The sequence below is a fragment of the Rissa tridactyla genome, chromosome 1, assembly GCF_028500815.1.
Source record: "Rissa tridactyla isolate bRisTri1 chromosome 1, bRisTri1.patW.cur.20221130, whole genome shotgun sequence".
NCBI classification, from domain to species: domain Eukaryota; kingdom Metazoa; phylum Chordata; class Aves; order Charadriiformes; family Laridae; genus Rissa; species Rissa tridactyla.
This window is the reverse complement of record NC_071466.1, coordinates 145,450,837-145,475,753: the sequence shown is the minus strand read 5'-3', so window position 1 is coordinate 145,475,753 and position 24,917 is coordinate 145,450,837. Positions and strand designations below refer to the sequence as shown.

General features: G+C 42.4%; 2 protein-coding genes across 4 annotated transcripts in view; both read left to right on the top strand.

Annotated features, from left to right (window-relative positions):
• The first annotated feature begins 327 nt into the window (after positions 1-327).
• On the top strand, positions 328-10,862 carry LDHB (lactate dehydrogenase B). The gene is made up of 8 exons (XM_054187877.1): positions 328-453; positions 1,018-1,149; positions 4,525-4,642; positions 4,957-5,130; positions 7,339-7,512; positions 9,234-9,351; positions 10,008-10,131; positions 10,525-10,862. The coding sequence occupies exons 2-8, from the start codon at positions 1,024-1,026 to the stop codon at positions 10,690-10,692; spliced, it is 1,002 nt and encodes a 333-aa protein (XP_054043852.1). The 5' UTR covers positions 328-453; positions 1,018-1,023; the 3' UTR covers positions 10,693-10,862.
• A 3,610-nt stretch (positions 10,863-14,472) lies between these two features.
• The window catches only part of GYS2 (glycogen synthase 2), a 57,655-nt gene continuing 47,210 nt past the window's right edge, over positions 14,473-24,917 (top strand). For 2 of the 3 annotated variants that reach the window (XR_008464535.1, XM_054189064.1), the window contains exons 1-2: positions 14,475-15,217; positions 24,099-24,280. Coding sequence is in view for 2 of the 3 variants with exons in the window: in XM_054189064.1 (XP_054045039.1) it covers positions 15,097-15,217; positions 24,099-24,280 (303 nt within the window). In the remaining variant the exon portion in view is untranslated. Of the gene's footprint in view, positions 15,218-24,098; positions 24,281-24,917 lie in introns of all 3 variants that reach the window. The other variant, XM_054189065.1, reaches the window with a different exon arrangement.

Here is a 24,917-nt window from a genome sequence, read left to right as displayed (position 1 = left end):
CTCATTCCACGGGCCCCACAGATCACAACTTTAAAGTGATGCTCCCCTGGGATAGAGGGAAAGAGTCAGAGACAGCGTGATGCCGAGGGGAGGGGGAGCGGTTGTGGCACCGCATCAGGTTACATTCCTTCTTCCTCCAAAGCATTTCTCTGCGCCTCCAGGCGCGCCATTCTCCCCTCGCGGACAATGAGGGGAAGGTGGGAACGAAGCGGGGGAGCCGGGGGCGGGCCGGCGGCACCCTTGAGCCTCCGTCCTTGGCTGGGATTGAGCGCGGCGGCCGCCGCCCCCCCAATGGCGCCGGGGAAGGCGCGGGAGGGGGCGGTGGGGGGCGGCCCGGCCCTGCCCGCTGGCCCGCCCCTTCCGCTGCGGAGCCCTCATTGCCCGAGCCCTGTTTGCTTGCGCCCCGGACGGCAGCGCTCCTCTCCTCTCCTCTCGCCGCTCTGAGCCTCGCCGGTGGGTACGGGGTGAGCGGAGCTGGCGGGGTCCCCTCCCCTCCCCTCCCCTCTCCGGGACGGGAGATGCTGCAGGGTCTCCCGGCCCTTCCCTTCCTTCCCTGACCCGGGCGGCTCGGTCCTGCCGGGCGCCTTCCCTCGGGGCCGAGCATCCCCGGGCGGCCGGATGGCGTGTGGGGCGGGGGGCGTCGGCGCGCGGTGGGTCCCAGCACCGCTGGGACGCGGGGGCCGGTGACCGGAGCCAGGCCGTGGCTCCTGAGGGAGGTTTGGGCGGGATGGCGGCAGGAACCCGCGGGGTGCTCCCCTGTGCCGGTCCCGGCCGCTCGCTGGGCTGCGGCTGGCGGGGCGGGGGCAGACCGCCGGCCGCGGGAGGGAGGGAGGGAAGGAAGGAAGGATGTGCGGGTGGGCTGAGCGAAGGGAGCCGTGGGGCCGAGTGGAAACGAGCCGGGGAAATGGCATCAGGCTGACTGGTCCCCAACTGGGTCCTGGTTTCATGACCAGCCCCGCCGGGCGCTTGGTTCCCGCTCGCTTGCTTTGAACCAAACCTCCCTGTCTCTCCTTGCAGAACACCATGGCAACGCTGAAGGAGAAGCTGATCACCCCCATCGCCGCGGCAGCCACCGTCCCCAACAACAAGATCACCGTTGTGGGGGTTGGACAGGTTGGCATGGCCTGTGCCATCAGCATCCTCACAAAGGTACGGCTCAAGGACAACGTGCTGTTCGAGTTCCCGCTGCGGTTATGTCTCAGCGCCGCCTGTTTGTCTTAGCAGGTGGTGGGAGACTGGGTAGGTTAGTACAGGAATGAATCGCTTGCAGTTGGTGTAAGCAAGCAGTGACCTACACTGGTCATGCAAGGTTGACCTCCCCATTCAGTTTCTCTTTGTGCCATCACCTTTCCATCTGTGCTTAGCAATAAATCAGTCGTTCGGCAGAGTTATTTTGCCGGCTGCTGGGAAAATGTAGTGAAGCCCCTGCCAGACTTTCCTTTCTTTTTTTAATTTTCTTATTCTTCCACAACAAAGCTAGAGTTCACTTGGTGGGAGAGCTCTGCTGGGCAAAGAATGCAAACAGAGCAGGAATCCATGTGAAATATGGGATAGGAATCAGAACTATGCATGTTTGACTTTTACTCTTTTAATGCATATGTGCTGTAGTAACTGAAAATACTGCGGTTCCCTTCCATGGGCTTTATTGTTCTTAAGCTCTTATTGCTTGGTTGTAAGGCTTTGTTTTTCCAGAGGGGTTTTAGCTAGTTTAAAAATAGAGGGCTGGACTTAGAGGTTATTCTGACTTTTCCTGTTAGTGGTTTCAGGATTTTTGGGCAAATCTCATTTTGTAGTTTTTGAGCAAAGCAAAGGCTTATTATACAATAAGGATCTCTTGTACTTTGTGCTTTGTTTTTAGAGAATATTGTGAATGACTTAAACTTGATTCCTCTCATGCTGTTTTTGAAAAGACAAATGGGAGCTGCAGATTTTTTATTTTTTTTTTTTAAAAGAAGGTGCAAACAGATATGCCCTAGCCACTTGCAGGGGCAGATCTTAAATCAAGTAGCTTGCAGTGAGATAAAAAAAATCTTGCAGTTACTACTAAACTAGCTGTAACTTATTTGAAGATGATCCCTTCTCTACCTGGTACCTTGAGGATGCATATCTTAGAGTACTGGGGTTTTAAATATTAAACATTTTTTAAGGGTTTTGACTTGCTGATATTCATGAGGCAAGGAAAAAACTGTCAGACAGTAAGAAAGGGCCACAGTGAAACTAAGTACTGATGTGAAAGTAACAGTTTTTAAAACTATAGAACTAAAGAAGAAATTTAATGGAAAACCAATGACAATTCATTATGGGTATTTATATTTTTTTAAGCGAATGTTTGCCTCTGTCTGAACTCATTTGTTCTTGAAGGAGTACTGTAACCTGTAAGGTTGGCAGTGAGGGAGCCAGGTGAAGCTACCATACGCTTCACTACAATCCAGCATTCGTCTGCTGCTCTAAGCAGGATCAAATTGTGCCTTCAGAAATCTAGGCACAAAGTTTTACTATTAATGAGTTGTATGCACCAAACCCAGAGTAAAAACTGATTTTAAATTTTTCAAGTTTGGATTATGGCATGATGGAGTTTATTTCAACCAGGCTTCTGCTCTCTTTTATTGTTTAGCAAGTATAAGCTGCAGTAAAACACTTTCATAACAAAACTGTCTCATTCTTGTCACTGAATTAGGTGTGGCTTTGATTTGTGCATGATGGTTGGCTCCCAAGATGTCTTTTTTTAAACCATGGCATAAAATTTTGTACTTAATTTCCAATACTTTAATATGTACATGTGGTTGAATTTTAGATGTCTCTGGCTTTTATAAAACTAAACAGTGTGTTAATACTGATTTCAGTTTACTGGTGTATTTAATATATAAATTTGAATGACGCTAAAACTTTCACATTGGTTATTTTTAGCTCCCTCTCAGAAACAGGTCACCGATGTTGCCATACTGTTTTAGAAATGGAAACATCTCCACAGTCACAAGTCAGCTGCTTCCAGTGAGAATATTTAAAGCTGCATTTGGTGATTCTGTAGATTTCATTCCTGTGTGTGCTAATAGTGAGACGAATTCCTCTCTAGGCAACTCTGATGCAAATTCATGAAACTAGTCATTGGAGCTCTTCCAGGTGCTCTTGTATTTCAGTGAGAACTGGCTCCTTGAACCTGCTGACCCTGGTGACTATTGGTTGCAAGGTCTGGAGTGAGAAAGTCCCATATAATTAGACTGCCTATGTATACATTGATCCATAATCACACACATGCACACAGTCTTCTTTCAAATTCTGAATACGCTAACTTCTTAACACTAGTGACTTCAGTTAAGGACACTTTTTCATAATATTTAAATAACTGAGACTTTAACTTTACCCTGCAGACTCTTTCAAGAAAAGACCAAGTGCAGATACAGACTCTTAGGGTTTTTATTCAGCAGTTGATGAATTCAGCTGCGAAACAATGCAGAAAAGCAATAAACTCTTAACATGACTTCTAGAGTATGAAATGAAAAACTGAAATATGCCTGCTGTTAAATACATTTTCCCACAGAAAAAACAGCGCATATTGTTGCTTGTTTGTAGTAGTTTAGTTGATGGGAATAATTAATATTTCCGTGTGAAGTAATGAGTGTTAGCTTCTTACATAAAAGTAAACAAAGAAGCTTGCTGGTAGTAATACACTTTCAGTAGCATAAATATGTGTTTACTTTTTTCAAATGGGATGTAGATACCTAGGAAAATAGAAGGAAGTAGTAGCTTGAATCTCAGTGTGATTTACTGAATGATAAGCCTTAAGTATAGTAGAATTTACAAGGGTAGTAAACACTTCTGTCAAAAGGCAGTAAAACTTTGCATTACAGCAGAATGCCTTTTTCCTCCACCTCTGTATTTCCCTATTTTCCTGTTCTGAGACTATATGATGTCGTCTCCCAACTTAACCTGGCTGGACAATGAGCATATGTGGCTAAATCTGTTCTGCAAAGTAAATATAGTGTAGTAGCTCTAGTAGAGAAAGTTAGGTGAAGACTCTGTTTTCTCTTGATACTATTTTTACTCTTGAGGAAAGTCTGTTCCCATTCTACTTCTTGTGAAATGAACTGGTTGAAGGAATGTTATCAGAGAACATTAATTTGATAATTATGCGGTTTGCTGTTAGTATTTAAGTATTTAAAATAAGCATATTTGCTGGATAGATTTAGGAAGTTTGTTATGACTCTGAAAGATGCAAGTTTTTTTCTTAAGTGCTTTACTAGCAAAGGGTTAGCTGTGCACTCAAACTCCCCACAAATAATACCTTTTTTTTTTTTTAGAGAGTCTGAGTTTTATGAACCTGTGCTGTAGTAGCCTCTGACTCTGTTACTGTGAGACACATCAGGACACTAAGACAGTGCTGTGCTACTGGTTTCCTTGGGAGAAGAGATGCTTTCAGATGTGTAACATGTCACTTGAAAATGTAACATAGCTTAACTCAGGGGGGACTTTAAAATGCAAGTTAACTGCTTCATTGTCTCCTTCAAATTTTGCTGTTTTCTTCAGGATCTTTGTGATGAGCTTGCTCTGGTTGATGTTTTGGAAGACAAACTAAAAGGAGAAATGATGGATCTACAGCATGGCAGCCTGTTCCTTCACACTCACAAGATTGTGGCAGGCAAAGGTGACCCTCTGTCTTTTGTTTAATACTGGTATTCTGTGAATTTCCTTAAGGGTGGAGCATTAGTTGTGTAATCTTAAAGAACTCTTAAAGCCTTGGCATTGAAAAGTTAAAGTGTATGAATAGGGCTGAGATTTCAGAAGAACACCGTAACAAGGGGTTAATGGTTTTAATGGTTAATGTCTCATGGTTTTTGGCTTTGAGTGTATGCACGGTGGGGAAGCTACCTATAATGCCTCTATGAACACAATGCTATTGAAATTAGTGATAAGTCTATTTAACATGTTCTGTACCTCTTCCCCCATGCTGTGTTGTAGACTATGCTGTCACAGCCAACTCCAAGATTGTGGTAGTAACTGCAGGAGTTCGTCAGCAAGAGGGTGAGAGTCGTCTCAACCTGGTTCAGAGGAATGTGAATGTCTTCAAGCACATCATTCCTCAGATTGTTAAGCACAGTCCCAACTGCATCATCCTGGTGGTTTCCAACCCAGGTAAGGCAGTCTTATCCTAGAACACTTGTGAATTCTATTTGTTGGAGAACCAGTGTTTTGTTTTATCAGTCTTCTCAACTACAAATTGAATGTTGAAAATTAATACTTCTGTTTGTGTGGACATCTGCCATGTAGTTGCTAGCAGCAGAATACAAAGAAATATTCTGTACTTTGTGATGCTCTCTTTATTCAGAGCTTCTCATGGTGTCTGTACTTTAAAAGCATGCTTCACAGTAAATATGTCAGTTCTTTAAGGTCCTTTGGCTTAAGCAGTTAGGTACGTTAAAATTTTCATCTCTAAAGGAGACCTCCATTTTGCTCTTGAAAGTTATGGTTTACAAACAATTTTTTTTGTCTGGATATGATATGGTGATTTTTTTTTTGGGGGGGATGAAGAGTTTACCCTCTAGTCTTGGCTATATTTTCGGGAGAAAAATATCTGCATTATGAAGGTTATGGTGGGGGAAAGGTTAACTGTACTAGATCATAGAATCATAGAATATTCATTTAGATTATAACTGATTGTAATATATATATATATATATATTATATATAACTGAGAAAAGTGTTATAGCTGATTGTACACATCTGTGTGCTCACTTGCAAGTATCTCTTTGTACTCATACAGCTGGGACACTTGGATGTGTAAAGCTGATATGCTTTGTAGGGTGTCTCTGTAGGGCTGTCTTTGCTTGAATTGACATCTGAGTAAAGCCCTTACTACAGAGCCCTGGCAATGAGGTAACACTGCTTTTGAAGGTATCTCGGCAGAGTCAAAGCAGTGCATGTAAAGCTAGTGACTCGGTGGTTGAGTAATTAGCTGTTAGACAATAACTACTACTGAATACTAGTTTCCTGAGCAAGTGGCTACTGTGCAAGTATAATAACTTATAACAATTTTAAACACTTATCCAAAAATCAAACTGAGTCAAAGATAAAATTGTTTTTGTTCTAGCAAGGGTGAATTCAAACCATAGACATTTCTGCAGTGGAGCAGGTGTAGGAGGAGAACTGCATGTTGCTTTTTCAGAATTATTTTTATACTGCTTTGTTTTGTCAATGTGTGGAATTTTGTCCACTGGTCTCGTATAGCAGAAGTTATTGTGAGCACATTAGAAAGGACTTCGAGGGTGCCAGAGCGTCAGGGGTGTCTGCTGCCTGTGTGTTGGTGTGTGATCTGATGTCCTTCCCTGTTTAGCTTCCCTAGATCTGCCTGGGCTCTAGCTTAGACAGCACTGTCCGCAGCCTGGCCTGACTGGGAAGCCCTACTGTAGGCAAACGATGAGATTACAAAGCACAGCTCAAAGTTTAGGGGTGTCTTGGCACTTAACTTGAAAGCCAGACGGTGCAGACCAAATTTAGGTGTTCAGTAGAGAGGTACTCTGTAGTCTGTACAAACTACTGTGATCCTGGCAGGAACTGCCTCGACTGAAGCTGCAGGGAAACTATGCCTGTGAGCATGTTACTTGCAACAGCAAGGTGTTATATATGTGTACACAAATACATTCCCTTCTGAGAATTGGCTGGCTTCTGGGAGTGCTGGAGCCATAATTATTGTGATGTGTTTATTATTGTTATGTTGAGCTACATGTTAGACTTTTTTTTTCCTCCCTGCTCACAGCCTTCTCTGTCTGCCCCAACCTAGGTTTGTATTTTTTTCTAAAACTGTATTTTTAGAGCCACCTGTAGTGAAAGCACAGAAGCATGGAGCTCATCTGGCTTTTCATGCTACAGAGACGGTGCAAAAAAACTGCTTAATGCACAAATCTGTTTAAGAAATGAACCTGAAATAGTTACCAACTAGAAACAGAGTATGTGAATTTCAAACACATTTCATTTCCATTTGCTTCACCTCTTATTGTGATGATAAAGTAGAAGGTAACATTACTTCAGGAAATTGCTTGAATGTCTTAGCCATATGGAGAGTTCAGTCCCAATTCTGGATGCACTAGGGATTTAGCTGTGACAAAAAAGTGCCTCCAACTTTAGCTAGCAGGATGCTAATCTCCAAAGACCTTCCTCAATTTTAGCTAGATGGGTCCTAAATTTCCAGCAGTCAGACCCCAAATAGTCAGACCTAATATGCTGTGACCAATGAGCCCAGCTGTGTTTGGAGTCCTCCTGATTGCCTACAGCAAAGTAATTGTTGTAGCATTCTTCCTGGTGTATGTGAATTGTGTCACTCACTGTGCATGTTCTTCTTTTCAGTGGATATATTAACCTATGTCACATGGAAGCTGAGTGGCCTGCCAAAACACCGTGTGATTGGAAGTGGCTGCAATCTAGACACAGCAAGATTTCGCTATCTGATGTCTGAGAGACTTGGTATCCACCCAGCTAGCTGCCATGGCTGGATCTTGGGAGAACATGGTGATTCTAGTGGTAAGGAGCCCTTCTGACCTCCTAGGGAATAAGCAGGACTGTGTTAGAGGTTGAGGCCTAAGCGGTGTTGCCAAATTCTGAAAGAGCAGATGCAGCTTGACCTTGAGTAGCTAGCACTTTGCTGTATTTTTATGAAGGTCAGTGGTGAGACAAGTCCAGGAAATCTAGCTATGCATTTTTAATAGAAGTGTCTGTATGATTAAACCCTGAACTGAAAAGGCCAATTTTGTTAGCTTAAGTTGTGTTCTAAAGACAACAGCTTATACTTCTGTTTATCCTCAGTTTTTGGAGCGTCATAACATAGTCTGTAGCACAGTTCTCTGCTGAAAGCAACACTAGCTCTTGTTAGGTTAACGGCAGAGCTTGTTGCAAGTAGTAAAAATAGCTAGCAATCCAGATTCAGGCTAACAAAATTATCCCTTAACTTATTTTGTAACTTTTGTCCATGCTATTTAAGAGAAGATAGATTTAAAACACTGTGAAATCAAAGAAGCTTATTTGTCTTAGTTCAGTCCGATGTGATGCAGCAGAACACCTGTGTAGATTGGTACTGCTCTATATTTTAGTGATGTGTATTTTTAAGGGAGCCATCTTTTCAATGACCCATTGTGTTTGATCAAAGTACAATGTCTGATCAACAACGGTGTTTATGGAAGCCAGGCCTACTCTGTAGTGGAGGCAGAGGTTGGATGAGCATACGCAGAGCTCATCTTGCTTTGGTGTTACAGCTGCTTTTGCTTTGAAGGAGCTGAGAAATTTCCTTGTTAATTCACAGGAACAGAGAATAAGTCTGCCCGTAAGCTTCCAATATGAAGGGAGATGTGCGAATTCCTCTTCTGGTAGTCTTAAGTTTGCATATTGCTATCCTGTTATTCAGGGAAATAAGAGTAGAATTCTTGAAGGCTAACCCTACTACCGAGTAGTGGGACAGCAAATATATACTTGCTGCAATTTTGGAGTACAATTAGTGTTAAAAGGCTGAACAGCTAAGATGTGCCTTTTTGCTAGACTTGGAGGTTTCTGACTTCAAAAGTAGCTGTCTACACCTTTCAAGGACTGAAAGTTCTGTTGTTCATGTGCTGCAACTGATTTGTTAAAATGTCAGTACTAAAATAGTCTCATATTTGAACCCCCAAGTTCTCAGAACTAACTGTATCACAGAATGGTAAGGGTTGGAAGGGACCTCTGGAGACCATCTAGTCCAACGCCCCTGCAGGGTCACCTAAAGCAGGTTACACAGGAACATGTCCAGGTGGGTTTTGAATGTCTCCAGAGACAGAGACTCCACGACCTCTCTGGGCAGCCCATTCCAATGCTCTGTCATTCTCAAAGTAAAGTTCCTCCTTCATGTTTAGATGGAGCTTCCCATGTTCAAGTTTGTGGCTGTTACCTCCTGTCCTGTCACTGGGCACCACTGAAAAGAGCCTGGCCCCATCCTCCTGACACCCATCCCTTAAGTATTTATAAGCGTTGATAAGATTCCCCCCTCAGTCATCTTTTTTTTTCCAGACTAAAAAGACCCAAATCCCTCAACCTTTCTTAATAAGAGAGATGTTCTGGTCCCATAATTATCTTCATAGACCTGCTGTAGTCACTGTAGTGAAATGAAAACTTAAAATGTGTCCCAAACATTATTGTTTCCTATGCAATTATCTTAGACAGGAAAAGTGGAGGGGGAGCTGCTAATGGCTACTGAAACTTAAGTCCTCTCTCTGTTACAGTGGCTGTTTGGAGCGGAGTTAATGTGGCAGGCGTTTCTCTCCAGGAGCTGAATCCTGCCATGGGAACTGACAAAGATGGTGAGAACTGGAAGGAAGTCCACAAGCAAGTGGTTGAAAGGTACAGTGCCTTGAGGAATGAGGTGGATATTTGTGAGGCCAAAAAAAGCTAGTCTGCCTCCTTGTCACTGCCTCTCCGTTCTACTGCAGCTTTCATGCCCTTTTATTTAGAGGACTGCCTGAGTAAGTGCAACTGCTGGTTTAAACACAGAAACGCAGGATTTCAGTTGGTAAGCTTTACGATCCTGCAGCGAGACAAGCTATTCCATAACATATCCGCTGCAGTGCTTAGAGCCCTGTGCACTTGTTTTCTCACAAATAGCTGCTGAAATGCTTAACTTTGTTCAAAGGACACAACAAAAGGTGGTATGTTTCTGTGAGCAGAGTGGTGGAGTTGATTTGGGCAAAACTTTGTTCATTGATTTCGTAAAACTTGTCTAGAGGTAACTATTCATGTTGCTAAATCACTTGTCTCACTTGTGAAATAAGGACCATACTAGTATAGGGCTTCTTTATTACATATGGTATGGTGTAGGCTTAGTGCTTTATCCTTTAATACTGAAATATGTCACTCTCTTTGATGTTTTAATTACTAAACTTACAATGTGTCACAGGTGTTTCAGATTTTTTTTAAATGGGAAACACTCATCTAAGACTTGTCATTCTCACAGTATCTTGAAGACTTCTTAACACAACTGTATTTCAATATTTCCTTAGTGCCTATGAGGTAATCAAACTTAAGGGATACACAAACTGGGCTATTGGCCTTAGTGTTGCTGACCTCTGTGAGACCATGCTGAAGAACTTGTGCCGCGTTCATTCAGTCTCAACACTGGTAAAGGTAAGGAGTGGTGGCTAATTGGATGCTCTGGTTCGTTTTGTTGTTACGGAAAAGCTATTTAGTCTCAAGTAGCAATGTCCTGAACAAAGGAAGCTTTGTAAAATACTACTTTGAATTTAAAATGGGAGCTTTGAATTTTGTCCACTATTTGCTATATATATAAGTGAGGGGTTTGGAGGGTTTTTTCCCTGAAATCTCCATCTCGGCATTGCCAACCACTTGGTCTAAAACAGCTCTGTACTTTTCATTTTCTCAAATACATTGTGACTGAAAACTTTCTGCATGTTGCAAAATAATTGCCTTGAGCTCTGCTCTCAGAAGGCTTCCTGCTGTAGAAATTAAAAGCAGATCCGGTGTGATGGGTTCTTGTCTGATCTCTTTTCTTTGTGGCAGGGCATGTATGGTGTTGAGAATGATGTCTTCTTGAGCCTTCCTGCTGTCTTAAATTCCTCTGGATTGACAAGTGTTATTAACCAAAAGCTGAAGGATGATGAGGTGGCTCAGCTGAAGAAGAGCGCAGATACACTGTGGAACATCCAGAAAGACCTCAAAGATCTGTAACTCATGAGTGTTAGATTCCAGCAACAGAAAAACAGCATGTTGTGTGCGAATACACATCCTTATGGTTAACATTTAATGCTCTTCCAGACTGAGCTTTGTCCACAGTAGCTATACTTTTGCTTGCTGTAACGCACAGGCCTTATGAACAAATAAAGCAACTTTCAAGCATGTTTTGTTGTCCTAGTGACTTGCTTTCAGTATTTAAAGTATCCAGGTTACTCTAGCCTTCTCCTTTAATGATTGCCACAGACCACATGGAAGTGTAGACACAGATAGCCTTTTAAAAGGTTAGAAACAAGGTAGTAATCAACTGTGGTGGCATTTCCCTAATACAACCTTACTGGAAGCCTTTTCTCTATGACTTAGTTTCAATCCAGGTGCTGACTAAATGTAGTTCATTCCTAGAGTTACTTCTGCTACAGTTAAGTCTTATTGTTTCCTGACAGGTAGAGGAATTGGAATGGGGATTTGCCACAGGACACCTGCCCAAAACATGCCAGCATTAAGATTCTGTATGCCACTGCTCCAAAAAAAGGGTCCTGTAGATCCTTCTCTCTCCTGGATTCAACTCTTTGCTTTGTTATTGGTGTCTACTTTTCATAATGTTTAGCAAGAAGAAACAAGATTTTTTTTTCTATTTTTGATTACCAAAACCCAAGGTTTTTAAGAGACTGGAGTCCCATGGTAATCTTCATAAAAACAAGTCAAACTGGGTTATTAATTTCAGCATGATTGTTTCACAAGAGCTTATATACTTAAGGGGGAGGACAGATTTTAAAAAAATACCCCAGGGTTTTATTTCTTAATCGCTTACACTTTTGGAGTAGATATAACCATAAAATAGCCAGCACTTGCTTGGAATGCCTGGAACTGCTCCACCTAAATCTCCAGGGGACAAACAATACCAAAGCCATCTATCTTGTATCACCATGCAGAGGCCTGCAAGTCTTGTTTCATAACAAATGAAGAGACTAAGTTGGAGCAATTTAAAGGCCTTTTCTATCTCTGCTAAAGTGCTTTGAGTTGTGGGCTAAAGCACTTTCGCAAGCAAGTAGCTTGATTTTTTGTAGCTCCTTTTCAAAAGATTGTGCGAGTCCTGTTGTATTGCAAGAGAACTATCCTGTGAGTCAGTCAGTACCATGTAGTTAGTGAAAGATTACGCGTGGCACTCTGGTGACAGCATTATTTACTAAGGGTATCCCAGGGAGACCTTGGGAGATGTTTTATTCTCAGCTGCAGGCTAAATGTCAGGCTTCTTTACAGGAAGGAGAAGGAATATTATAGGAATAGAAGGAATAGGAGAAGGAATATTATAGTCTGCTTTTGTAACTTGTTGTGGAGATCTTACTGGAAGCCCTTCCACATCCTTGTAGCTTAAGTTCCTGCTAATAGCTGTTCATGATCAGCTTTGCACAGTTCCTTCTTGCCTTTGTTCTTGGTTAGTGGAGTAATTCAAAATTATGTTGTGGGACGTCATCTTGCAGGATGCTTGAGACTGATGTGCATGAAGAGGCATCAGTTGTCTTAGAGGAGAGGGAGCAGGCCCTTTTCCCCTTTGATAGTGAATCTTGGCTTTTAAAGGTCGCTCCACCTACATTGAAACTGGTTTTCTCCCTGATTGCATCAGTGTACATGCCTCACCCACTAAGTGTAGGGTCATACTTTGTTTTGTGGCCAGCAAACTGAGACTCAAAGTAGGTTGGGACATAGAATTATAGAATGATTATAGTTGGAAGGGACCTTAAAGATCACTTATTTCCACACACCCCCCCCCCCTGCTCTGGGCAGGGACACCTCCCACTAGACCAGGCTGCTCAAAGCCCCATCCAGCCTGGCCTTGAACACTTCCAGGGATGGGGCATCCACAGCTTCTCTAGACAGCCTGTTCCAGTGCCTCACCACCCTTACAGTAAAGAATTTTTTCCTAATATCTAATCTAAATCTACCCTCTTTCCATTTAAAACTGTTACTCCTCATCCTATCCCTACACTTGTCCTTCCCCATCTTTCCTGCAGGCCCCCTTTAGGTACTGGAAGGCCACCATAAGGTCTCCCTGGAGCCCTCTCTTCTCCAGGCTGAACAAGCCCAACTCTCTCAGCCTGTCCTCATTGCAGAGCCCTCTCATCATCTTCGTGGCCCTCCTCTGGACTCTCTCCAACGTGTCCATGTCCTTCTTATGTTGGGGGCTCCAGAGCTGGAAATAAAAGCTCATACACACCGCCCTACGCTACAAAGAAACCCGCTGACATTTCTGCCCATGAAGTCCGACAGCGCCTCCCCGCGCCACCATTCCGGGCGGTGCGAGGGAAGGCCGCGGCCTGACATGGCGGCCGTCCGGTGGCGCCCCCTGGCGGCCGTCGGGCAGCAGAGGGGCCCGGCGGGAGGGTCGGCGGGGCGGGCAGCAGCCCCCCCGCACCGTGAGGCGGATTATGGGCTGCCCGCCACTGCTGTCCCATGTAAAACGCCTACTTTTAGGGTGTATTCGTTGGCACAGGGCTGACGGAAGGCTCTGGGATTGGGGTGGGCTCGTGGGCTGCTTTGTTCTTATCTTCTCCACCTGAGGTGGCCTTAGTGATACTGGCCAGCTCCAGGTAGTGAAAGCCACAGGTGCTCCAAAAATAATGATTCTCAGCCTGGCTTTTTTTCATAAAATGGTAAATAGGGCAACTTGAACCATTGAGACAAAAGGACACCCAGCCACTGAAACCCCGAGCCAGGCTGTAACCCTGGGCAGGCTGTAATACCTTCCCGTTAACCGGGAAGGGGAAACCCCTTTCCTCCGACCCACGGCCCAGCTCTGCTGGCTGGGTGGCCAGGGCAGCATTCCCTCTCACCCTTCCCGCCTCTCCCTGTTCCCAGCCGTGCTGCTACATCCTCTCTTGCCAGGCTCTCTGCCGAGGCAGCTCTAGTTCCTAACTCAGCAAAAATTTCTGCATCCTTAGGTTAGTTCGGTGGGCTGTGTCCGTCAGCTCAGGGAAGGGGCTGACCACCGTGAGCGCAGAGAGGGCATGGGAAGGGTAAGTGGAAGAGCAAGTTTTTTGGGGGGGGATAGTTAGCTGTTAAAGTAAGCTCAGCTGTATTATATTATGTCCAAGAGACTTTTATGCAGATGGACTGCCTGTCTTCTAAACCAATTGCCTTGGACTTGTCTTTTTTTTCAAATGAGCTCAGAGACTTTCTCTCTATGCTCCTATGTAGTCTGTGCCTGCTGGTGCAATGTTATTCTCCGCAGTACTAGAGATGCCCTGGATCTCACCTGGAGATTTGCTCACTGCTGAGCTGCGGATTTTGGGTAGGCTGTGCTCTAAGCTCAGAATCAGATTCAATTTACACAGCTGTCCCAGAAGCACTGGCTTCTCAACCAGATGCGTAAGCACATAAGCATCTTCCAAACTGGCAGCTGCTTTGTGGAGCTTTGAGGATCTTGGGTTGTGAGTTAGGGACCAACATCTCTGCAGATGTGTGTGCACCGCTTGCAGCATCCAAGCTCTGTGCTGGAGCAAGACAGGGGCATACTGTTCCCTGTCTTACTACTCACTAGTTTCCCTGGGCAGAGGACACGGGCCCAGTGGCCAGAAAAGAGCTGTGGCATAGGAACCAGGCGGAAAATCAGGGACCGGGACTGCCAAAGTGCATGCCAAAGTTGGGATAGAGCCTTTGTAGCTCTGTTTGTAAAAGCTGCAAGGCTGCTCGAGAGCGGAATGAAGCCAAAAGATTGCACAGAGACCTGGCAACACAGCTGGAGTTAATTGTGAAGGAAGGGTTTGAGGTAAACTAGTGCTTACAGACTGATGAACTGAACAAGAATAGGTAATGGCATTTAACCTGGCAAGTAATCTAGGAGACATCGTGTAGAACGAGTCTACTAACCCAACGATAAGTGGCCAGCAGATAGAGAAGGTCCATGGTTGTTAATGGGAGGGTATATCTGAAGGGGAGGACTCAGGGGCCGGACTCAAATCAGGTGGTGAACTCAAAGCGTCCTCCCTGCTGGAGTTTGCTCAGGGCAGTGCTGAATTTACAACCATCGAGTTTCAGTTGTCCCTGAGGTCGTAGATACTGAATGCTGTGGCTGAGGAGCTCAAAACCATTTTTTACCTCCCTCTAAGAGAAGAAAACCAAAGAGCCCTGGCCCCAAAACAGTCAAGACCTTTCTCAGGTCAGTCTTAAATTCTTACCTCTACCAGCAGCTGCTTCTCAAGCCCTGAGGATTTCACTGAGCCAATTTAATGCCGGTGGTCAGACAGTTTAAACCCATTAGCTCCCAGCTATCTGAATAATTTTCTCGTCGGAGACCAGCACACCAGCAGATTGCTCAAACCAGAACTGGGGAGAACTGCCACGTTAACTGGACATTTGCTAACTGTTGTGGCCGGCGTGGTGAACATCCAAGGGCTGAAGAAAATGCCACTGGCTAGATCACTGTCCATGACTTCTCTTAACGGGCTTCCTCAGTGGGAGGATGAAGACCTACCAGTGGAGGATTTGTTGCTTTTTGAAGTTTCTTGGGAAGTTACCAACAAAGGTTTGTACAACACACTTAGGAGTTAGTATTGCTGTTTTCATAGGAGTGGAGGGAGGCAGGAAGGGTTTGGACAAGAAAGGCATTAAGGGGAGCTTGGGGAGAAGTGAGCTGCAGAGCTATTGTGTTAGAAAGAGCGCACGTAGCATCCGTGTGTAATCGTGCGTGCTGTGTCTGGGCTGCATCTGCCTGTGCTTGTGTGGGATGAGCGTATAGTTAGGACGTCGGAGTGTCTTTACATGTTTAACCACCAGGGACAGGTTGTTTAAACAAACATCTAAGTGTTATGCCTGGGTGCACAGATGTATGGATATATAGATGTTGCTTTCTACATATTTATATTTTTACCTTACATGCAAATTCACTGGGAATGTAGTGCATGAAAATGAGCTGTAAAATAGACATCAGATTCAGAGCAGTTCAGCTGTCTCCCTCAGCCTTCTATAGCAGTGTAGAGAAGAAGCCAAATTTGAAACAAGTATAAATAAACATAGTTGCATTGAAGCCACGGAACAAAAAACACACGTCAATGACCGGCAGTCTTTATGCCAGCTGAAATCCTTTTGGACTGTTCTTTGCAAACACAGGTGGTGCCAGACAGGGACTTCACGCTTTGTGCATGTGTACAGATTCAAAATCTGTTCACTGCACAGAGCTTGTCAGGCAAAGTGCACGCTGCTTATTATGCAAAGATCTTTATGCCTCCATTTCTAATTCACTCATTAAATCATCCTCCTTCGCTAGGTGTAGTTCACCAGGGGGGAACAGGCCCCATTTTTGCCACAAAAGTGAGTTACTATGAGTAAATGATTGACCTCATGTGTCTTATTGTCCTGGAAGATAGATTAGTCAGGAGAGGGGATCAGTAATCTGTTAAGATTTTAACTCTAAGGGGGAAACATGTGAGAGGAACAGACAGTGCTAGGGTTTATCCCCATGGGGAAACTGGAATTACTATTCTGTGATAGCTTCTGGTATTTAATCTGCGTTGCAGCGCAATTTTACGTTGCTCTTTTTAGGGTGGTGAGGAGTACCACTACCCAGAAGTAGTACAGAGTAGCTTTTGCACTTCAAATCCCTGTGGGCTTATTTATCAGTAGCTTCAGTCAAGCTTTTTGAGTTAATTTACTACTATCGCAACTCAGAGCATGCAGCATTTAATTTTGCAGTGTGCATGATAAGTAAAGCACTGGCAAGCAGATGGCAGCAGAAATCTAGCAAATTCAGTTGTTCTTGCTAACATCTCTGAACACCATTTATTTTCTGAGTCATCTGGACCCACTGGTTATAGATATCATACAATATGTTTTAAGAAAAAGTAAAACACAATTAGATTTATCTGTCTTTCTGTCTATGTACAAAGTGCAGTGAATCATTTAATGATCCATATAGCTCTTGTTGACTTTACTGAAGCCAAATCAACTGACACAGCTAAAATTTATTATTCTCACATTTTATGAGAGAATTAATATTTATGAGAGTGAATATTTATTCAGTTAGTTTAAAAATAAGGTGCTGTTACTTACACCACTTACCAAACCCATATATTCAGACAGGGCTGACTGAACTGCTCATGGCAAACAATTTCTTTGTTAGAACTGGTTCTCTGTGCAAAGTTTGTGTTAACCAAACTTGTCCGGAAACATTTGTGCAAAAACTCTTTAATAAGCCTATTTCAGCTTATTTTTCTGGTAAATTCTTGATACTGAAGTGTTTTTTCTATGTCTTCCAGGCAATTGAATGTCTAAGTCATGTTATGAGATACTGTTCCCTGGTGACCTAAGTTTTATAACCGGTTCTTGGAAAAAGTTAGGGCACTTTGTTTGTTAGGAGAGAGAGTAGCCAACAAAATATGGGGAGAGAGATCACAGAAGATACATAGGCTTAGGAAATAATAGCTTATACTGTATTTTTCCTGCCTCTTTTATCAGAAGGAAGAACGGTTTATTTGACTAAGTAGGCTGACCCCATATAAATTTAGTACTGCTACGTGTTTAGTGTTTTAGTTTTAATGTTGCTATATGTATTCCTAATATAGAGGGAAAGATAAGCATTAGCTGGGTTTATTGTCTGACAAGCTAACTCTGAGCATTTAACATGAAGGTTTCTTTCTTCCTTTCTGGCAGTGTAAAGGTGTGTCAGCATAGTTCAGCATGAAGCTTCCTTGCACTGCTGAAATGGTGCAAAGCTGCTGTTGCCTACAGGAGAGAGTTCAAGTCTTTGTGTTAACTTTATGTGCATTACTAGGTGCTTTGGGTTCATTTTCTCCTTGACCCATGCTCCTTCTCAGTGGTTCCTCCAATTCTCTGTGACAGTGACAATAAAGCTGAATGTCTTCTTCCCTGCGAGGAACATACTACCAGAGCTCACAGATGCCTATCTGTTCCCACAACTGTAAACAGAGCACTTTGCAGGTGTTGAGCTGTTTTCTGAAACTTTCAAATATATTCTCACTCAGAGATTGAGGATGATGAAGGAGTCCTGCAAATTGGAGCATGTCTGATTATGTATTGTGAGAGGATCTTCATGTTCCAGGCTGCCCACAGGGAGTGTGCGTTTACTGGGATTTCCCTGAGCAGGAGGTAGTGCTGGTTGGTACTGAGGCATGAGATGCAGCTGTAGAGAAGGACAAGTCAGTTGTATGAATGCAGTGCTCGGAGATCTGCAAGTATCCATTATTTCCAGAGTCTCATCACTTCTTTCTCAGTAGCTGACACAGTGGAGGCGTCTCTCTTTTTTTTTTTTTTTTTTTTTAAATCTAGATCATATTAACACATGCTCTAACTAGGCAGAGCTTTCTACTTCTTTTTATATTCTCTGTCCTGGCCACTGCCTGTGCTAAGTGGCAATCTTTGACATATATGTTGGAAAGCACTGGCAGCTCTTCTTTCTCCTTTTCTGTCTCGAGCAAGGAACACAAGGTAGTTGAAAGAAAGAATGAGAAATAAAAAAGGCTTATTTGCCAGTGACACTTTCCCTGTGAAAAGGAACTTGCCTCCTAAACCAAGCACAACATTGAAATCCTCTTGCATTGAAAGTCCCCTGCCAAAGAAACAAGAAAAATATAGTTAGTTTTGCAAGATTTTCCTCACTTTATTTGACTCTTCACTGACGGGTAAGACATATACTGTGAAGTGGATCTACTGTGTTTCTGTGGCTGAAGGGGGAAAAAGCGGGCAGGCAAGGGTGCCAGTGCACTGCAGTACCACATGGTTTGGTGGTAATCTTGGGGAAGCTCAGTTTTTTTCACCCTTCTGCTTCTCAGCTGGCTGCCGTGCTCCAGTAAAGCCAGGACTGGTCACATCTCTCTGCGTGTTGGAAAGGAAAACTGCTTTTCTTTCACCCATATCATGAAGACTAATAAAAATGTTAAGGACAGGAGCACAAACCAAGTGGCTACAAGCTGTGTAGATCTTGTGTCTGAAGCCCCACAGGTGGAAATTGTCAACAGGGAGCAGCCAAAGGCCATTGCAGGAGTAATAGCAGCAGTCCCTTTTTCCCACTGAAAATTTATATTTAATCTGGGTGTGGGGGAAGTCTAATTCTGTACAGTTAGCTGTAGCTTAGTGTGTTTTCTGATACATTAATGAGAAGGGATGATAATGTTCAAGATCGGGTCTGTGCTCTATAAAGATGTCTTTAAGATCATTCCAGTAATATTTAGATTAGCATCTCCTGCTGTAATGCTAACAGCTTTTAGATAGCAAATAGAAGAATGCTTGAAAATGCTGGGCAAACAGCCGGTGTGTATCATCATTCAGCTGTGAACAGATTAGCTCAAGAGTCACTGATAGATGAATCCTAAACATTTTTTCCCATCCCTATTGGAATGAAGGCTCTGCTAAAAACAAACCTTGGTTCAGTTCTCCCTGGAGCAGAGCTCTAGGTACAGTTTCTCTGGTGAAAATCTGGACTATTGGAAATTAAATCCTGAATCTACTGAAGTCAGTAGGACCAGCATTTCACCCCCTGTGCATTAAGCGTCGTTCCATGATGAAAGTTTCTTGGGAGAAGGTGACACACCTGAACTAACACACTGTGGGGAGTGGGGATGTGCTGGCATAAACTTGGCATAAGCACAGCATCAAAGCCCTGTGCATTTCTAGAGTGGGGTGGTTTGTCAATGTCAAATCAATCTCAAATGAAATCTTGTGCACCGGGAGTGATGCACACAGAAATAGCTTCTGTATTGTGGACATCTGTCATAAATTTCAGTGTTTTGGTATTATTTCAGAACATGTTTGGAATGCCAGAATTTCACAGAATTCAGAGAACGTCTATCTTCTGATGAGTCCTGGCCAGAAACGTAGCCAAAAATACATGAAAAACATCTGCTGGGGCATCTGAAGACCCTGTTTTTTTTTTCACCTAATGTGTTTTACAACCTTACTCTAAAAATGATCCCCAGATAGCTCAACAGGCAATCAATAAATAAAATTCCAACTAATCGTTAGGAACAAAAAAAAGTTTAAGCCCAATTTTATCACATCTCTATAGATCAGAAATACATTCTGAGGAGAAGGTGTGAACGGATAGTTGAAGTAACTAGTAATTGTGGCAGAGAAGTCAACCTGAATCCTGAACCTGGGGTGCCACGGCTTTCTTGGATTCCATGGCAGCTCTGGTCCTCTGGAAAGCTTTAGTGATTTCAGAGTGGCCTTGTCAGGCTATAGCAAAGAAGCTGAAGAGCCTCGGGAGCACTCTGATCCTCTGTCTCTGTGTAGCAAAGGTGTGTGTGGAAGGGATCTCGCACCAATCGGTGACAGTCTACAGTTATCTCTGTCTCACTTGCATAGCCACGCTTCCTATCACTCTCCTTCATTTTTGGTTTCTGCTGCTCCTTGCCTCTGTCCTTCTGCAATGTGGGCTGGGTGGGAGAGCAAGTAAAATGAAAGGTGGGTATCTCTGTCAGTTTTGAGAAATATGGGTAATTCAAAGCTCAAAGGGTTGCACCTCCAGAAGACATTTTTTGTCAGCCCAATTCCTGTGTAATCTTGGAAGTTGTGGACCCTTTCTCATTGGGTGACAAAAAGCATTGGAAATGCATCTTTCCATATAAGCTTGCAGAAGAAAGAGCACATCTGCATACTAGATCTTGCACAAAGGTCTTCAGTTGCACAGTTAGATCTCCGCTTCTGCCTAATGTTGTCCTCAGTAGTGATATAACATCAGGACACTGTTCTTGACTCACAGACTTTTAATTTATTTAGATAGTTCTGATGTCTATGCTGAAGGGCTCTAATTGCTGCTTGGATTTTAAATGTACAAAAGAAATAATGCACCAGGACCTGAAATAAGGAAAGAAGAAAATGACTGAAGTGATGCAGAGAACTCCTTTAGACAAATTCATAGTAGTGGTAGCATGTATGAAAACATTCAAGCTTTTAAAAATAATTCTATGAAGTTTTCTGAGAAAATATTTTGGTTTCATCTTCTATTTTTTAAAGAGGTCGCTAAAAGAAAAGTCAAACTTATGTTAAATGAACAAAACCGTTCTTTCCCAAACAGTTTAGTTTTCCTTTCCATCTTATTTTTTCCCTGGAAGAAGACGAAGAATGGAAAGGAAATAAATGGGGGAAAAGACTTGTTGTTGATTTCCTTTTTAACTTGATTTCCTTCATTCCAGTGGAAAAATGAAAAACACATCTTAAACAGAAATAATAGAAATATTTTTTCGTCAAGGATGCTTTAAAATAATTAAAACTTAATGCTTTAATAAAATAATTAATGCTTTAAAATGCTTAAAACATTTTATGGCAATCAGAACACTAAACTAGCCCTGTATCCACATTTTACTGCTAATTCCCCATGTCTGTGATGATCCAAACCAATTCTCTGGATCTGTTCTTTCCTAATTCTGCATCTATTTTTCATTTTGTCTTTTACTGTTTGTTTTAAAACCTGTTTCAAAGTACAAAACTTCAGAGGCTGCATACAGAAACTTGCAACATCATGGGATTTTGGTACACCCCTGTTGTTTGGAAAAGTTTTCTGTTTATAATGTGACCTTAGAACATCATATTAGAGAAGAATAAGGAGGTTTACTAAATTGTTGGAAGTAATATGAGAATTCTGTTAGGCTCTAAGTGAATATATAAACACTTACTCTGTTAGTCAGTAGGATATATAATGCATTGCTTACTAGCACAGGTATTTCCAGGGAATTCAAAGTAACTGGGCAGATATAAGCTATCTTTTAATATATAACGTGTTCCTTGAATTTGCTCTGGAAAAGTGTCATTTCAAAAGTCAATACATTATTCTAGATGTTGCTCTGTTCTTCTCAAGATGTCTTTTTTTAAGTTATGCCAAACACTTTCCACATACATAGTTTCACTTGCACATTTTCCCTCTCCTGTCAATTAAAGCTTATGCAAAGACATGCTTTGGTGAGTCATATTTCCATAGTAATGGAGAAGGCAAAAGCAAGTTTGGGGACAAGGTAACCCAGAGCTTTTATCGCAGCTACCTTCTGAAGAGTTTTCACAGTCCATAAAACATACATTTTTGTTTTTATCCTAAGTACTTAGTTTCATGACTAAGATTTCTACCAAGCCCTTTATTTATCCATGTTGGATTACGGTGCTTTATGCTCGTATGACGCACTTCCACCCCATAAGAACAGACGTGTCATCATTACTGCATCACTTTATGGGTTGTACATTCTGACTTGTCTCATATAATTAAAATTATATGTTTATCTGAATGAAAGCTATTCAAGTAGTCTCTCTCAGCTTGTGAGCAGAGGAACTTGGAGGGAATATGTAGTATCACTTACCTAAGATTTCTCTAAGTCCCTGTCCAGAGCAGCCATGGAAGAATATGGTGACTGTAAGTTAGTTTCTTAGCTTTCTGGTCCTAGTGAAGTGGAGAAGAATAGTCTTGTGCATAGATTTCCGTCTGCAGTTCCATGTCTATATGATGTGAAACTCTTGAACTGTGAGCTTGATTTAGGAACATATACCTGTGAGACTCTTGTCTTCTTAGTCTTGAATTACTATGTAGGGTAATAATTTATTATAATAATTCTATTTAGCAATCTGGGAGATTAGAACAGCATTTGTTTTTCTTTGTAAAATGCCTAGCGTCCTGAGACAGCTTGACATAAAAATAGTAGGGTTAGGGACCCTTCAAGCATTCAAAACAAATGGTATATTTCTTAAGAGAAGGATTTCAAGCACGTGGTTTCTTTTCTAGGAGCACAATTAAAAACATAGCTCTGTTGTTCGGTTCCTCGGGTCTGCAAGGTACCAGGCTTGGCAGGAGGCTTTCTGCAACTGTCAGGTGATACAGTTGAATTAATCTGGGAACTAATCTCCCAAAGTGCTGAGCAACATCAGCTGCTGTACAGTAAATAGTGGTCATTTGCTGCAGATTTTTAAGGAGAATCAGGTAATCTCTGAAGATTCTTGCTATGTGCAATTGCATGCAGTGCATTGGCACCTCCGGATGCCCCAGTACCTTTTAAAAAGTAAGTGTGGAGTACCTGCTATCAATCACTGGCAACTTGCAGTACTGACTTCTTATGTAATTTTGATGTCACTGCTGAAAGGCATAGCAGAGTCTTCTTGCCTGCAGCATTACCGAACTTTTTCAAATTCAGTGGAGGATGAAATTTTTAAGTAGGAACACTAATTCCCTTCCTGTTCCTTCCTTTGTTGTTTGCTTGTACCTGTTGAGCTTCATTTATCTTGCCGTGCTTTAAAATCACTGGAGCTATGCTAAACTTGTCTCTGAGGCAGCTACCTAGCTTCTGATTTTCTTTTCCCTTGCCTTCCCTTCCATTTGCTGGATTCATGCATGTTCTGTTGTTCTTCTGAATTTGTGTTGGTGGAATGCCCACTGCCTGGCTCCGCAGGTCTCATGGCAAAGGGGGCTTTGCAAGGCTGCCCTGCCAATACATGAATTATGGGGCTGGCTATGGAAAACTGTGAGGAAGAGTAGCCAAGTGAATGTTGCATACCATGCACAAGACTAGCTAAATCTGTACTGACTCATCAGGGGATGTTGTTGTCGCATTCTTTTATACGTTTTATATTGTTTTTATTTTTAAAATGGACAATATTTTGGTGGAAAGTGCTGCAGACATTTATATTGGCAGTGTAGGCTATGTTCCTTCCAACTTTCACTACTCTTTAGAATGGTGATGACACCTTTTGCCTTGAGGATATTGGTTTAAATTTGTTTTTATAGTCAGTAGTCAATATCTCTCAACTTCTCTCAGTGATTTGTGTAAAACAAGCTGGAAGTGCTAGCTCAGTTCTCACCACATGTATTTCCACATCAGAAAAAATATGTTTGAAAATTATATCTGCTGCAATAAAAAAGCAGAAGGCTGTAGTTGGGATGCAGTGGAACCAAGATTAGGCATGGGAGAGGGGAAGCATGAGCCCCAGGATTTGAATCCCACAGTCTGAATGTAAAGATTTAAAGTTCCAAAAAAGTGGGGAATAAAATAATAATGAAATAATGTATTCATTGAACATTTGTGGTGTGACTTTGGCCACCTAAAATAAATTTAAAAAAATCACAGACTAGATAAAAATAAAAGTTAAGGATAGAAAGCATCCATTTGAGATTAGAGGAGAAATTGACGGAAGCCATATGCAGTCACCCGGGAGTAAGCAAAGTGTTAAATTGTCATTCAAGAATTATACATAGTCTACTATCTGTGCATACTCCTAAGTTGTATGGTGAAGCTCTGATCCCATTTAAAAGACCGAACTTCTATTTGTTTGATAGACTCTGGGTTTCACTTAAAATCTGAATATGTGAAGTCATTTAACTGGAGGTATATCTGATCCACCAGTGTGTTGGACTTATTTCAGATCTTTGTGGCCTGTACCCCTTTCTCCTTCTTGTTCTTTGTGATCTTCTTTTGCAGTGGGAGGCATTTACACTGTGATCCAGACAAAAGCGAAAATTACAGCAGATGAATGGGGTGAAAACTATTTTCTGGTTGGTCCCTATTTTGAGCACAATGTGAAGACTCAGGTGGAAGCATGTGAGCCTCCAAACCCCGCAGTTAAGAAGGCAATGGACACCATGAAAAGCCAAGGGTGTCAGGTAAATAAGATATGCTACTGCTTCCCAGGGCAACAAAGCTGACTCTGAGGAGATTACAGTTTTGGTTAATGCTCTTCCCGTTCCACTTGACACAGCAGTCCTGGTCAATGTCACAATAGGAAAGGCTCAGAACGCACTGTTAGAACAGTAGAGTCAATTCATTAAAGGTTCTTTTTGAGGAAGAACCAGTTTATCCAATTACAGGTTTTAACAGTCATTTATCTGCAAGTCTACTTAATTGGATTACTGACTTATTTATCTAGTCTCTAAATACAGTGAGATTTTAGTAGATATAATGTGACCTTAGTTTGACTAAACCCTTATGTTACATTTGATGTTCTTGTGCTGGAGAGAGAATTTTTCTTATATCGCATTATATTGAGTTGAAAGCCAGAAAGGGACAAACCACAGGTGGAGTCAAGAAAAGCACCCAACTGACAAAGAATCTGCTTCATCGGATCAATGCAACTAGTTGTCTTTTTCCCTAGGAAGAGAGGTTAAACCACAGCACAAGGAATGAGTTCATCTGTGTTTCCTACGCAGTTTTTAACCAGTGTTTTCTGTGTGATCCCAGTCAAACCTCATAGCCTCTCTGTGAATGTTTCTCCAACAATAAACTAGGGAAAGGAATAGAATC

Coding starts and splice junctions, on each gene's coding strand:
- LDHB (XM_054187877.1), top strand. CDS start 1,024: ATGGCAACGCTGAAGGAGAAGCTGATCACCCCCATCGCCGCGGCAGCC. Junction 5,131..7,338: donor CCTGGTGGTTTCCAACCCAG/GTAAGGCAGTCT, acceptor TCTTCTTTTCAG/TGGATATATTAACCTATGTC. Junction 10,132..10,524: donor CAGTCTCAACACTGGTAAAG/GTAAGGAGTGGT, acceptor TCTTTGTGGCAG/GGCATGTATGGTGTTGAGAA.